The 15209-nt window shown below is 54.4% G+C and overlaps 1 protein-coding gene across 1 annotated transcript in view; it reads left to right on the top strand.

Moving 5' to 3' along the window:
• Positions 1-3603: 3603 nt before the first annotated feature.
• SUPT5H (SPT5 homolog, DSIF elongation factor subunit) overlaps positions 3604-15209 on the top strand; it is a 42908-nt gene continuing 31302 nt past the window's right edge. The window contains exons 1-9 of the mRNA XM_058859796.1: positions 3604-4093; positions 5722-5890; positions 5981-6046; positions 7848-7859; positions 7956-8025; positions 12155-12223; positions 12920-12985; positions 13109-13139; positions 15015-15083. Of these exons, the coding sequence (XP_058715779.1) occupies positions 4019-4093; positions 5722-5890; positions 5981-6046; positions 7848-7859; positions 7956-8025; positions 12155-12223; positions 12920-12985; positions 13109-13139; positions 15015-15083 (627 nt within the window). The 5' untranslated portion in view covers positions 3604-4018. The remainder of the gene's footprint in view (positions 4094-5721; positions 5891-5980; positions 6047-7847; positions 7860-7955; positions 8026-12154; positions 12224-12919; positions 12986-13108; positions 13140-15014; positions 15084-15209) is intronic.

Here is a 15209-nt window from a genome sequence, read left to right on the forward strand (position 1 = left end):
CCGGGGGGACCCCCAAAATCTGCGGGGGGAACCCCAAAATCTGCGGGGAGACCCCCGGGGGCACCCTGAGGGGCTGGGGAACCCCGGGGGGACCCCCAAAATCTGCGGGGACACCCCCGGGGGCACCCTGAGGGGCTGGGGAACCCCGGGGGGACCCCCAAAATCTGCGGGGGGAACCCCGGGGGCACCCTGAGGGGCTGGGAACCCGGGGGGACCCCAAAACCTGCGGGGACACCCCCGGGGGCACCCTGAGGGGCTGGGGGAACCCCGGGGGGACCCCAAAATCTGCGGGGACACCCCCGGGGGCACCCTGAGGGGCGGGGAACCCCGAGGGGACCCCCAAAACCTGCGGGGAGACCCCGGGGGGACCCCCAAAACCTGCGGGGACACCCCCGGGGGCACCCTGAGGGGCTGGGGAACCCCGGGGGGACCCCAAAACCTGCGGGGGGAACCCCGGGGGGACCCCAAAATCTGCGGGAACACCCCCGGGACACCCCCAAAATCTGCGGGGGGAACCCCAAAATCTGCGGGGACACCCCCGAAATCTGCGGGTGGACCCCTGGGACACCCCCAAAATCTGCGGGGACACCCCCGGGGGCACCCTGAGGGGCTGGGGGACCCGGAGGGACCCCCAAAACCTGCAGGGACACCCCCAAAACCTGCGGGGACACCCCCGGGGGCACCCTGAGGGGCTGGGGGACCCGGGGGGACCCCAAAATCTGCGGGGACACCCCCGGGGGCACCCTGAGGGGCTGGGAACCCGGGGGGACCCCAAAATCTGCGGGGGGAACCCGGGACATCCCCAAATGGGGCTGGGGGACCCCTGGGACACCCCAAAATGGGGCTGGGGGACCCCTGGGACATCCCCAAATGGGGCTGGGGAAACCCCCGGGACACCCTGAAATGGGGCTGGGGGAACCCGGGACACCCCCAAAATCTGCAGGGACACCCCCGGGATACCCCCAAAATCTGCGGGGGGACCCCCGGGACACCCCAAAATGGTGCAGGGAGACCCCCGGGACAGCCCCAAATGGGGCTGGGGGACCCCTGGGACAGCCTGAAATGGGGCAGGGGGACCCCGGGACACCCCAAAAATCTGCGGGGACACCCCTAGGACACCCCCAAAATCTGCGGGGACACCCCCGGGATACCCCCAAAATCTGCGGGGAGACCCCCGGGACACCCCCAAATGGGGCTGGGGGACCCCTGGGACACCCCCAAATGGTGCGGGGAGGGCGGGGGCTGGTTTGGGTGGGAGATGGGGATTGAGTCAGGAGTTGGGGGGATTTTGGGGTCGGTTCGGGTGGGAGATGGGGGCTGGGGCTGGGGAGACCCCCGGGACACCCCGAAATGCTGCTGGGGGAGAGGGGGGTGGTTCGGGTGGGAGATGGGGATTGAGGCAGGAGCTGGGGGAGTTTTGGGGTCGGTTCTGGGGTGGGGTTGGTGGGAGCTGGGGGGGTGAATTGGGGGTGTCAGGTCGGTTATGGGAAGGGGGTGGTGTGAGATGAGGATTGAGCAGGAGATGGGGGGGTTTTGGGGGGTTTTGGGGTTGGTTCAGGTGTGAGATGAGGATTGAGTCAGGAGCTGGGGGGGTTTGGGGGTTGGTTGAGGGGGGTTTTGGGGTCGGTTCGGGTGGGAGATGGGGATTGAGTCAGGAATTGGGGGGGTTTCGGGGGATTTTGGGGTCGGTTATGGGGAGGGGATGGTGTAGGATGAGGATTGAGCAGGAGCTGGGGGGTTTTGGGGGGTTTTGGGGTTGGTTATGGGGAGGGGGTGGTGTAGGATGAGGATTGAGTCAGGAGTTGGGGGGGTTTTGGGGTTGGTTGAGGGGGGTTTGGGGGTCGGTTCAGGTGTGAGATGAGGATTGAGTCAGGAATTGGGGGGGTTTGGGGGATTTTGGGGTCGGTTCAGGTGTGAGATGAGGATTGAGTCAGGAATTGGGGGGGTTTTGGGGTTGGTTATGGGGAGGGGGTGGTGTAGGATGAGGATTGAGTCAGGAATTGGGGGGGTTTGGGGGTTGGTTCAGGGGGGTTTTGGGGTCGGTTCAGGTGTGAGATGGGGATTGAGTCAGGAATTGGGGGGGTTTCGGGGGATTTTGGGGTTGGTTATGGGGAGGGGGTGGTGTAGGATGAGGATTGAGTCAGGAATTGGGGGGGGTTTTGGGGTCTGGCCCCCCCTGTCCCGGTGGGGATTGGTTTTGGGGAGGGTCTGGGGGAGTTTGTGACCCCAAATCCACTCCCGGGGATTGCAGGAAGGTCCCGGGGGTCTCAGGGGTTGCAGGAAGGTCTTGGGGGTCCCGGGTGTTGGGGGAAGGTCCCGGGGGTCTCGGGGGTCCCGGGTGTTGGGGGAAGGTCCCGGGGGTCTCAGGGGTTGCAGGAAGGTCCCAGGGGTCCCAGGTGTTGGGGGAAGGTCCCGGGGGTCTCGGGGGAAGGTCCCGGGGGTCTCGGGGGTCCCGGCTGTTGGGGGAAGGTCCCGGGGGTCCCGGGGGAAGGTCCCGGGGGTCTCGGGGGTCCCGGGTGTTGGGGGAAGGTCCCGGGGGTCTCGGGGGTCCCGGGGGAAGGTCCCGGGGGTCTCGGGGGTTGGGGGAAGGTCCCGGGGGTCTCGGGGGTCTCGGGGGTTGCAGGAAGGTCCCGGGGGTTGGGGGAAGGTCCCGGGGGTCCCGGGGGTCTCGGGGGTCCCGGGGGAAGGTCCCGGGGGTCTCGGGGGTCCCGGGGGTCTCGGGGGTCCCGGGGGAAGGTCCCGGGGGTCTCGGGGGTCACTGGGGATAAGTTCGGTCCCAGTTGAGCATTTTGGGGTGACCCCTCCCAGGGGGGTCACTGGGGAGGGGGTGGGGGGCGCCGGGTTCAGGAGTTTTGGGGTAAAACCTTTGATTTTGGGAAATTAAACAGCGTTTTGTCATTTTCGCTCCTTGGGTTTTCTGTGCGTGACGTCACGGGGGGCGGGAGCGTGGGAAACACCCGGGCGGGGCGGGCTCAGTGACGTCACGGACGGGCGGATGACGTCAGGGGGGGACGGGAGCGTGGGAAAGACCCGGGGGGGGGGCGCTGAGCCTCTGTGACGTCACGGACCGGGCGGATGACGTCACGGGGGGCGGAAGCGTGGGAAACACCCGGAAAGGGGGCTGAGGGGGGAGCCTCAGTGACGTCACGGAGCGGGCGGATGACGTCACGGGGGGCGGGAGCGTGGGAAACACCCGAGCGGGGAGGGCTCAGTGACGTCACGGAGCGGGCGGATGACGTCACAGAGGGCGGGAGCGTGGGAAACACCCGGGCGGGGAGGGCTCAGTGACGTCACGGAGCGGGCGGATGACGTCACAGAGGGCGGGAGCGTGGGAAACACCCGGGCGGGGAGGGCTCAGTGACGTCACGGAGCGGGCGGATGACGTCACAGAGGGCGGGAGCGTGGGAAACACCCGGGCGGGGAGGGCTCAGTGACGTCACGGAGCGGGCGGATGACGTCACAGAGGGCGGGAGCGTGGGAAACACCCGAGCGGGGGGGCTCAGTGACGTCACGGAGCGGGCGGATGACGTCACGCCCATCCGCGAAGGCCCCGCGCGTTTTGGGCCTCTCGTGCCGCCATCGGAGAGCGCGAAGTCTCGCGAGAGGAAGGGACGGAGTTCTCGCGAGGGGCGAGAGCGACGCGGAGCGGCCGCGGTTCGGAACCGGGACCGGGACCGGGATTGAGACCGGGATTGAGACCGGGAGCGGGACCGGGATCAGGGATCGGGACCGGGAATCGCCACAGGACCGGCAGCGGCACCGGGGAAAGCGGGGGCCGTGCCGCGAGCGGCGCCGGCAGCGCCACAGGCGGCGGCGGAGGCCGGGCAGGCCAGGCCGCGGAGCGTGAGGGAGGCGGCGGCGGCGGGAGAGCGGCGGGAGCGCTCGGGACACCCCCGGAGCCCTCAGGGCACCCCCCGAGCCCTGAGCGCGCTCCTTGAGCCCCTCAGAGCTCCCCGAGCCCCCCCGGTCCCCTGAGAACCGCGGGAAGCGCTCCCTGAGGAGCCCCGGAGCCCCCGCCATGTCGGACAGCGAGGAGAGCAACTTCTCTGAGGAGGAGAGCGAGCGCAGCAGCGACGACGGCGACGACAACGAGGTGAGGACGGAGATTTGGGGGTCCCGGGGGGTTTGGGGGGTCCCGGGGGGTTTTGGGGGGGTTCTGGGGGGGTCCCGGAGGTTTTTTTGGGGGGTCCCAGGGGATTTTGGGGGAGTCCCGGGAGGTTTTGTGGGGTCCCGGGGGGTTTTGGGTTTTTTTTGGGTGGTCCCGGGGGGTTTGGGGGGGGATCCGGGGAGTTTTGGGGGGATCCGGGGGGGTTTGGGGGGATCCCGGCGGGTTTTGGGGGGTCCCGGAGGTTTTTTTGGGGGGTCCCGGAGGTTTTTTGGGGGGTCCCGGGGGGGTTTTGGGGGATCCCGGCGGGTTTTGGGGGGTCCCGGCGGGTTTTTGGGGGTCCCGGCGGGTTTTTGGGGGGTCCCGGGGGGTTTTGGGGCGATCCCGGGGGGTTTGGGGGTTTTTTTGGGTGGTCTCGGGGGGTTTGGGGGGGATCCAGAGAGTTTTGGGGGGATCCCGGGGGTTTTTGGGGGGGATCCGGGGAGTTTTTGGGGTCCCGGGGGTTTTTTGGGGGGTCCCAGAGGGTTTTGGGGGGTCCCGGAGGTTTTTTTGGGGGGTCCCGGGGGGTTTTTGGGGCGATCCCGGGGGGTTTTGGGGGTTTTTTGGGTGGTCCCGGGGGGGTTTGGGGGGATCCCGGGGGTTTTTGGGAGGGATCCGGGGAGTTTTTGGGGTCCCGGGGGCTTTTGGGGGGGTCCCGGAGGTTTCTTTGGGGGGTCCCGGAGGTTTTTTTTGGGGGGTCCCGGGGGGTTTTGGGGGTCCCGGAGGTTTTGGGGGGGTCCCGGAGGTTTTTTTGGGTGGTCCCGGGGGGTTTTGGGGCGATCCCGGGGGGTTTGGGGGTTTTTTTGGGGGTTCCCGGGGGGTTTGGGGGGATCCGGGGAGTTTTGGGGGGATCCCGGGGGGGTTTGGGGGGATCCCGGGGGGGTTTGGGGGGATCCCGGGAAATTTTGGGGGGGTCCCGGGGCTTTTTGGGGGGTCCCGGGGGGTTTGGGGGGATCCTGGGGAATTTTGGGGAGGTCCCGGGGGTTTTTTTTGGGGGGGTCCCGGGGGTCCCTGACCCTCCTTCCCCCTCCCCCAGGCCCGGGGGTTTTTGGGGGGGTCCCGGGGGTTTTTGGGGGGAGTCCCGGGGTGTTTTGGGGGATCCCGGGGGGTTTTGGGGGGTCCCGGGGATTCCTGACCCTCCTCCCCCCTCCCCCGGGCCTGGGGGTTTTTTGGGGGGTCCCGGGGGTTTTTGGGGGGGTCCCGGGGGTTTTTGGGGGGAGTCCCGGGGGGTTTTGGGGGGGATCCGGGGGGTTTTGGGGGGTCCCGGGGATTCCTGACCCTCCTCCCCCCTCCCCCGGGCCTGGGGGGTTTTGGGGCATCCCGGGGGATTTTGGGGGGCCCCGGGAGGTTTCGGGGGATCCCGGAGGGGTTTTGGGGGGGATCCGGGGGGTTTCTGGGGGGGTTTTGGGGTGGTCCCGGGGGGGTTTGAGGGGCCCCGGGGGGTTTTGGGGGGGTCCCGGACGTCCCTGACCCTCCTCCCCCCTCCCCCGGGCCTGGGGGTTTTTTGGGGGGATCCGGGGGTTTTTGGGGGGATCCGGGGGTCCCTGACCCTCCTCCCCCTCCCCCGGGCCCGCCAGGCCGAGGAGCAGCGCGGGGGGGGCAGCGGGAAGGAGGAGGCTGAGGAAGAGGAGGAGGAGGAGGAGGAGGAAGAGGAGGAGGAGTACGATGAGGAGGAGGAGGAGGAGGAAGACGATGATCGGCCGGCCAAGAAACCGCGGCACGGGGGGTTCATCCTGGACGAGGCCGGTGAGGGACGGGACAGGGGTTTGGGGGGGTTTTGGGGGGATTTTGGGGGTCTCCAGACCCCTGACCCCCCCTCCCTGTGTGTGCCCCCAGATGTGGATGATGAGTATGAGGATGAAGATCAGTGGGAGGATGGGGCTGAGGACATCCTGGAGAAAGGTGAGGGCTGGGGGGGCTCTGCCCACCCCGGGGGGCTGCGAGGAGGAGGAGGAGGAGGAGGAGGAGGGGAAACCCTGCATGGGGGGGTCCCTGCTCCCCACCCCCAAATCCCCAAAGCTGCCTTTCCCACCCCCAAATCCCCAAAACTGCCTTTCCCTGCCCCAAATCCCCAAAACTGCCTTTCCTTTCCCCAAAACTGCTTTTCCCTGCCCCCAATCCCCAAAACTGCCTTTCCTTTCCCCAAAACTGCCTTTCCTTTCCCAAAACTGCCTTTCCCTTCCCCAAATCCCCAAAACTGCCTTTCCTTTCCCAAAACTGCCTTTCCTTTCCCCAAAACTGCCTTTCCCTTCCCCAAATCCCCAAAACTGCCTTTCCTTTCCCCAAAACTGCCTTTCCTTTCCCCAAAACTGCCTTTCCCACCCCCAAATCCCCAAAACTGCCTTTCCTTTCCCCAAAACTGCCTCTCCCTTCCCCAAATCCCCAAAACTGCCTTTCCTTTCCCCAAAACTGCTTTTCCCTGCCCCCAATCCCCAAAACTGCCTTTCCTTTCCCAAAACTGCCTTTCCCTTCCCCAAATCCCCAAAACTGCCTTTCCTTTCCCAAAACTGCCTTTCCTTTCCCCAAAACTGCCTTTCCTTTCCCCAAAACTGCCTTTCCCACCCCCAAATCCCCAAAACTGCCTTTCCTTTCCCCAAAACTGCCTTTCCCTGCCCCAAAACTGCCTTTCCCACCCCCAAATCCCCAAAACTGCCTTTCCTTTCCCCAAAACTGCCTCTCCCTGCCCCAAATCCTCTTTTCCCCAACCCCATTTTCCCTCCCATATACCCTTTTCCTAAATTCCTTTTTCCCCAAAACTCTTTTCCCCAACCCCATTTTTCCCCTCCAACTCTCCCTTTTCTTTCCCATACCCCTTTCCCCTAAATTCCTTTTTTCCCAAAAAACCTTTTTCCCTCTCCAACTCTCCCTTTTCCCTAAATTCCCTTTTCCCCAACCCCATTTTCCCCCTCAGACGCTCCCTTTTCCCTCCCATATCCCTTTTCCTTAAATTCCCTTTTCCCCAAAACCCTTTTCCCCAACCCCATTTTGCCTCCCATATCCCTTTTCCCTAAATCCCTTTTTCCCCCAAAAACCCTTTTCCCCTTGCAACCCCTCACTCCTTTCTAAATCCTCTTTTCCCTGATTCTCCTTTTTCCCCCAAAAACTGCTTTTCTTCCTTCTCCAACCCTTTTCCCCTCCCTAAATCCCCTTTTCCCTCCCTAAATCCCCTTTTCCCTCCCTAAATCCCCTTTTCCCTCCCTAAATCCCCTTTTCCCTCCCTCAATCCCCTTTTCCCTCCCTAAATTCCCTTTTCCCTCCCTAAATCCCCTTTTCCCTCCCTAAATCCCCTTTTCCCTCCCTAAATCCCCTTTTCCCTCCCTCAATCCCCTTTTCCCTCCCTCAATCCCCTTTTCCCTCCCTGAATCCCCTTTTCCCTCCCTGAATTCCCTTTTCCCTCCCTGAATTCCCTTTTCCCTCCCTGAATTCCCTTTTCCCTCCCTGAATTCCCTTTTCCCTCCCTAAATTCCCTTTTCCCTCCCTGAATTCCCTTTCCCCTTTTCCTCTTCCTCCCTTTTCCCAGGCAGGGGTTCCCACCCCCCCTTTTCCCACATCCACCCCTCATCTCATCCGCTCTCGCCTGGGGTTTTTCCGTTGCTCTTTTTTTTTTGATTTCCCCCCAAAAAATTCCCCGATTTTCCCCCCATTCCCTGTTTTTGCTGTTGATTTTACTTCATCCTCCACCGTCACCTTCACCCCGGGGCAGAGGAGATCGAAGGTAAGAGCCCCCCTCCCCGAATTCCAGGGGGATCCCTGCAATTCCCAGATCCCAGATCCCAGATTTCCATCCTGATTTTTCCTTCATTCCCTTCAGCTTCCAACATCGACAACGTGGTGCTGGACGAGGATCGCTCCGGGGCGCGGCGCCTGCAGAACCTCTGGAGGTGACCCTGGAGCCCCCCCTGGCTCATCCCCTCCTCATCTCCATCCTTTCCCTTCATCTGCCTCTCTTCTCCCTCATTTTTTATTGTTTTCCCTTAATATTCCCAAATTTTTCCTTGTTTTCCCTCATTTATCTGGTTTTTTTCCTCATATTTCTCACTTTCCCTGAATTCGCCAATTTTTGTCACTTCCCTGTTCTCCTGTTTTCTTCCATTTTTTCCACAAGTTCCTTGTTCTTTTTCTTCATTTCCCACTGTTTTTCTCTCATTTTTCACTTCATTTTTATTTTTCTTAGCCTTTATCCCATTTCCCCTGATTTTTCATTGTTTTCTCTTAACATTCCCATGTTTTTCCTTTGTTTCATCTCATTTATCTGTTTTTTTTCTCATATTCCCCACTTTATCTGATTTTACCAGTTTTTGTCACTTCCCTGTTTTTCTCTTTTCTCCCATTTTTCTACAAACTCCTTGTTCTTCTTTCCTCATTTCTCACTGTTCTTCTTTCATTTTTCATTTCATTTTATTATTTCATTTTTGGCTTTTATTTTTATTTGCCTTTGTGTTATTTTCCCCATTTTTCCTGATTTTTCATTGTTTTCCCTTAACATTCCCAAGTTTTCCCTTGTTTTCCCTCATATTTCCCTGATTTCACCAATTTCTGTCATTTCCCTGTTTGTCTCTTGTGTTCTCCCATTTTTTCCACATGTTCTTTGACTTCTCACTGTTTTTCTCTCATTTTTCACTTTATTTTTATTTTTTTGCTTTTATTTTTCCCATTTTCCCTGATTTTTCATTGTTTTCCCTTAAAGTTCCCAAATTTTTCCCTTGTTTTATCTCATTTGTCTGGTTTTTTCTCACATTTCCCACTTTCCCTGCTTTCACCAATTTTTGTCACTTCCCTGTTTTGCTCTTTTCTCCCATTTTTCCACAAGTTCCTTGTTCTTTTTCTTCATTTCCCACTGTTTTTCTCTCATTTTTCACTTCATTTTTATTTTTCTTAGCCTTTATCCCATTTTCCCTGATTTTTCATTGTTTTCCCTTAATATTCCCAGGTTTTTCCCTTGTTTTATTTCATTTATTTGTTTTTTTTCTCATATTTCCCACTTTCCCTGAATTCACCAGTTTTTGTCCCTTCCCTGTTTTCCTTTTGTTTTCTCCCATTTTTTCCACAAGTTCTTCTTTCACTTCCCACTGTTTTTCTCCCATTTCCCACATTTTTCTTTGCTTTTATCTTATTTTCCCGTTTTCCTTGATTTTTCATTGTTTTCCCTTAACATTCCCAAGTTTTCCCTTGTTTTCCCTCATATTTCCCACTTTCCCTGATTTCACCAATTTCTGTCATTTCCCTGTTTGTCTCTTGTGTTCTCCCATTTTTTCCACATGTTCTTTCACTTCTCACTGTTTTTCTCTCATTTTTCTCTTTGTTTTTATTTTTTTGCTTTTATTTTTCCCATTTTCCCTGATTTTTCAATGTTTTCCCTTAAAGTTCCCAAATTTTTCCCTTGTTTTATCTCATTTGTCTGTTTTTTTCTCATATTCCCTACTTTCCCTGCTTTCACCAATTTTTGTCACTTCCCTGTTTTGCTCTTTTCTCCCATTTTTCCACAAGTTCCTTGTTCTTCTTTCTTTATTTCCCACTGTTTTTCTCTCATTTTTCACTTCATTTTTACTTTTTTGCTTTTCTTTTTCCCATTTTCCCTGATTTTTCATTGTTTTCCCGTAATATTCCCAAATTTTTCCTTGTTTTACCTCATTTATTTGTTTTTTTTCTCATATTCCCTACTTTTCCTGAATTCACCAGTTTTTGTCCCTTCCCTGTTTTCCTTTTGTTTTCTCCCATTTTTTCCACAAGTTCTTCTTTCACTTCCCACTGTTTTTCTCCCATTTTTATTTTTCTTTGCTTTTATCTTTTTTTTTTTCCCATTTTCCCTCATTTTTCATTGTTTTCCCTTAATATTCCCAAGTTTTCCCTTGTTTTACCTCATTTGTCTGGTTCTTTCCTCATATTTCTCACTTTCCTTGCTTTTACCAATTTTTGTCACTTCCCTGTTTTCTTCCATTTTCCGTGAGTTCCTTGCTCTTCTTTCATTTCCCGCTGTTTTCCACTTCATTTTTATTTTTCTTTGTTTTTATCTTATTTCTCACTGTTTTTCCATAATTTTTCGTTTTTTTCCCATAACATTCCCATGTTTTCCCCTTGTTTTACCTCATGTTTTTTCCTCATATTTCCCACTTCTTTGATTTTATCAGTTTTTGTCCCTTCCTTGTTTTTCCCGTGTTCTTCCTTTATTTCCCCCGGTTTTTCTCTCGTTTTTCTCTCATTTTTATTTTTCTTTGCTTTTATCTCATTTCTCTCTGCTTTTCCCTCATTTTCCATTGTTTTCACTTAATATTCCCAAATTTTTCCTTGTTTTACCTCATTTATTTGTTTTTTTTCTCATATTCCCCATTTTCCCTGAATTCACCAGTTTTTGTCCCTTCCCTGTTTTCCTTTTGTTTTCTCCCATTTTTTCCACAAGTTCTTCTTTCACTTCCCACTGTTTTTCTCCCATTTCCCACATTTTTCTTTGCTTTTATCTTTTTTTCCCATTTTCCCTGATTTTTCATTGTTTTCCCTTAACATTCCCATGTTTTTCCCTTGTTTTCCTTCATTTATTTGGTTTTTTCCCTCATATTTCTCACTTTCCCTGCTTTTACCAATTTTTGCCATTTTTCTGTGTTTCTGTGTTCTCCCATTTTTCCACAAGTTCCTTGTTCTTCTTTCTTCATTTCCCACTGTTTTTCTCTCATTTTTCACTTCATTTTTATTGTTTTTCTTTTATTTTTCCCGTTTTTCATATTTTTTTATTGTTTTCCCTTAATATTCCCAAATTTTCCCTTGTTTTACCTCATTTATTTGTTTTTTTTTCTCATATTTCCCACTTCCTCTGATTTCACCCATTTTTGCCAGTTCCCTGTTTTTCTCTTTTTTTCTCCTATTTTTCCACAAGTTTCTTGTTCTTTTTCTTCATTTCCCACTGTTTTTTTCTCATTTTTCACTTCATTTTTATTTTTTTTGCTTTTGTCTTTTTTCCCATTTTCCCTACCATTTTTCCATCATTCCCCCATTTTCCCCTCCTTTCTCCCATTTTTCTCTCCTTTTTCCGTTTTTCCCCATTTTTCCTCCTTTTTTCCCATTTTCCTCTCCTTTCTCCCATTTTTCCCTCCTTTTTTCCCCATTTTTCCCTCCTTTTCCCCATTTTTCCCTCCTTCCTCCCCATTTTTCCCTCCTTTTTTCCCCATTTTTCCCTCCTTTTCCCCGTTTTTCCCTCCTTTCTCCCCATTTTTCCCTTTTTTCTCCCCGTTTTTCCCTCATTTCTCCCATTTTCTCCTCCTTTTTCCCCATTTTTCCATTATTCTCCCATATTTTCTATCATTCCCCCCATTTTTCCCACCTTTTTCCCCATTTTCCCCTCCATTCTCCCATTTTTCTCTCCTTTTTCCATTTTTCCCCATTTTTCCTCCTTTTTCCCCATTTTCCTCTCCTTTCTCCCATTTTTCTCTCCTTTTTTCCCCATTTTTCCCTCCTTTTCCCCATTTTTCCTTTCTCCCCATTTTTCCCTTTTTTCTCCCTGTTTTCCCTCATTTCTCCCATTTTCCCCTCCTTTTTCCCCATTTTTCCATTATTCTCCCATATTTTCCATCATTCCCCCCATTTTTCCCTCCTTTCTCCCCATTTTTCCCTTTTTTCTCCCCATTTTTCCCTCATTTCTCCCATTTTCCCCTCCTTTTTCCCCATTTTTCCATTATTCTCCCATATTTTCCATCATTCCCCCCATTTTTCCCTCTTTTCTCCCCCTTTTTCCCATTTTTTTCCCCGTTTTTCCCATTTTTCTCCCCATTTTTCCCTCCTTTCTCCCCGTTTTTCCCATTTTTCTCCCCGTTTTTCCCATTTCTCTCCCCATTTTTCCCATTTTTCTCCCCGTTTTTCCCTCCTTTCTCCCCATTTTTCCCATTTTTCTCCCCGTTTTTCCCTCCTTTCTCCCCATTTTTCCCATTTTTCTCCCCATTTTTCCCATTTTTCTCCCCGTTTTTCCCTCCTTTCTCCCGGTTTTTCCCATTTTCCGCTGATTTTGCCCCGTTTTCCCGGCAGGGACCAGCGTGAGGAGGAGCTGGGCGAGTACTACATGAAGAAATACGCCAAGTCCTCGGTGGGGGAGACGTGAGTGTCACCCGCTGTCACCGTTCCTGTCACCCAGTGTCACCCGCTGTCACCGTCCCTGTCACCCGCTGTCACCCGCTGTCAGCCGGTGTCACCGTCCCTGTCCCCTGGTGTCACCCCATGTCACTGTCCCTGTCCCCCCTGGTGTCACCTGGTGTCACCCGCTGTCACCGTCCCTGTCCCCCCCGGTGTCACCCGCTGTCAGCCGGTGTCACCGTCCCTGTCCCCTGGTGTCACCTGGTGTCACCGTCCCTGTCACCCGCTGTCAGCCGGTGTCACCATCCCTGTCACCCGGTGTCACCCGGTGTCACCGTCCCTGTCCCCCGGTGTCACCCGGTGTCCCCCGGTGTCCCCCCAGCGTCCCCCCAGCGTCCCCCCCTGGTGTCCCCTGCTGTCCCCCGGTGTCACCCAGTGTCCCCCTGGTGTCACCTGGTGTCCCCCAGTGTTCCCCCAGTGTCCCCCTGCTGTCACCCGCTGTCACTATCCCTGTCACCCGGTGTCCCCCAGTGTCACCCAGTGTCACCTCAGTGTCACCCGGTGTTCCCCAGTGTCCCCCAGTGTCACCCACTGTCACCCGGTGTCCCCCCGGTGTCACCCGGTGTCACTGTCCCTGTCCCCTGGTGTCCCCTGGTGTCCCCCCAGCCACGCCCACCCCCAAATTCCCGGATTTTGGTTTTTTTCCCCGTTTTCCCGCAGGGTTTACGGCGGCTCTGACGAGCTCTCTGATGACATCACCCAGCAGCAGCTGCTGCCCGGCGTCAAGTGAGTTTTGGGGTGAAAACCAGAGGATTTGGCTCAGGATTCCTGGCAGTGGCAATTCTGGGGGGAAAAAGGGGGAATTTGGCTCAGATTCCTCCAAAAACGGGGTTTTCTCATCCCTCACAGGGACCCCAATCTCTGGACGGTGAAGTGCAAGGTGGGTGTTGGTGGGGGACCCAAAATCCCGAGTTCTGTCCCCAAAATCCCAGTTTGTGTCCCCAAAATCCCAATTTCTGTCCCCAAATCCCGGTTTGTGTCCCCAAAATCCCGGGTTCTGTCCCCAAAATCACGGTTTGTGTCCCCAAAATCCCAATTTCTGTCCCCAGAATCCCGGTTTCTGTCCCCAAAATCCCGGTTTGTGTCCCCAAAATCCCAATTTCTGTCCCAAAATCCCGGTTTGTGTTCCCAAAATCCCAATTTCTGTCCCCAAACTCCCGGTTTCTGTCCCCAAAATCCCGGGTTCTGTCCCCAAAATCCCGGTTTGTGTCCCCAAAATCCCGGTTTCTGCCCCAAAATCCCAATTTCTGTCCCCAAAATCCCAATTTCTGTCCCCAAAATCCCGGTTTGTGTCCCCAAAATCCCGGTTTGTGTCCCCAAAATCTTATTTTGTGTCCCCAAAATCCCGGTTTCTGTCCCCAAATCCCAATTTCTGTCCCAGAATCCCAATTTCTGTCCCAAAATCCCGGTTTGTGTTCCCAAAATCCCAATTTCTGTCCCAAAATCCCAATTTCTGTCCCCAAAATACCGGTTTCTGTCCCCAAAATCCCGGTTTGTGTCCCCAAAATCCCAATTTCTGTCCCCAAAATCCCAATTTCTGTCCCCAAAATCCCAATTTCTGTCCCCAAAATCCCAATTTCTGTCCCCAAAATCCCGGTTTGTGTCCCCAAAATCCCAATTTCTGTCCCCAAAATCCCAGTTTCTTTCCCCAAAATCCCGGTTTCCTTTCCCAAAATCCCAATTTCTGTTCCCAAAATCCCAATTTCTGTCCCCAAAATCCCAATTTCTGTCCCAAAATCCCAATTTCTGTCCCCAAAATCCCAATTTCTGTTCCCAAAATCCCAATTTCTGTCCCCAGAATCCCGGGTTGTGTCCCCAAATCCCAGTTTGTGTCCCCAAAATCCCGGTTTGTGTCCCCAAAATCCCGGGTTCTGTACCCAAAATCCCAATTTCTGTCCCCAAAATCCCGGTTTCTGTCCCCAAAATCCCAGTTTCTTTCCCCAAAATCCCGGTTTCCTTTCCCAAAATCCCGGTTTGTGTCCCGAAAATCCCAATTTCTGTCCCCAAAATCCCGGTTTGTTTCCCCAAAATCCCAATTTCTGTCCCCAAAGTCCCGGTTTCTGTCCCCAAAATCCCAATTTCTGTCCCCAAAATCCCAATTTCTGTCCCAAAATCCCAATTTCTGTCCCCAAAATCCCAATTTCTGTCCCCAAAATCCCAATTTCTGTCCCCAAAATCCCGGATTCTGTCCCCAAAATCCCAATTTCTGTCCCCAAAATCCCGGTTTCCTTTCCCAAAATCCCAATTTCTGTCCCCAAAATCCCGGTTTGTGTCCCCAAAATCCCGGTTTGTGTCCCCAAAATCCCAATTTCTGTCCCCAAAATCCCAATTTCTGTCCCCAAAATCCCGGTTTCTGTCCCCAAAATCCCGGTTTGTGTCCTCAAAATCCCAATTTCTGTCCCCAAAATCCCAATTTCTGTCCCCAAATCCCGGTTTGTGTCCTCAAAATCCCAATTTCTGTCCTCAAAATCCCAATTTCTGTCCCCAAAATCCCAATTTCTGTCCCCAAAATCCCAATTTCTGTCCTCAAAATCCCGGTTTGTGTCCCAAAATCTTATTTTGTGTCCCCAAAATCCCAATTTCTGTCCCCAAAATCCCGGTTTCTGTCCCCAAAATCCCGGTTTCTGCCCCAAAATCCCAATTTCTGTCCCCAAAATCCCAGTTTCTTTCCCCAAAATCCTGGTTTCCTTTCCCAAAATTCCATTTTGAGCCCTTCCCGGCTGTTTTTGCCCAAATCCGGGTGTTTTGTGCCCAGATCGGGGAGGAACGCGCCACCGCCGTCGCTCTCATGCGCAAATTCATCGCATACCAGTACACGGAGACGGTGAGAACTGGGAATGGACTGGGACGGACTGGGAGGGACTGGGACGGACTGGGATGGACTGGGATGAACTGGGGGGGACTGGGAATGGACTGGGATGGACTGGGATGGACTGGGACGGACTGGGAG

The sequence above is a fragment of the Poecile atricapillus genome, chromosome 31 (assembly GCF_030490865.1).
Source record: "Poecile atricapillus isolate bPoeAtr1 chromosome 31, bPoeAtr1.hap1, whole genome shotgun sequence".
NCBI lineage: Eukaryota > Metazoa > Chordata > Aves > Passeriformes > Paridae > Poecile > Poecile atricapillus.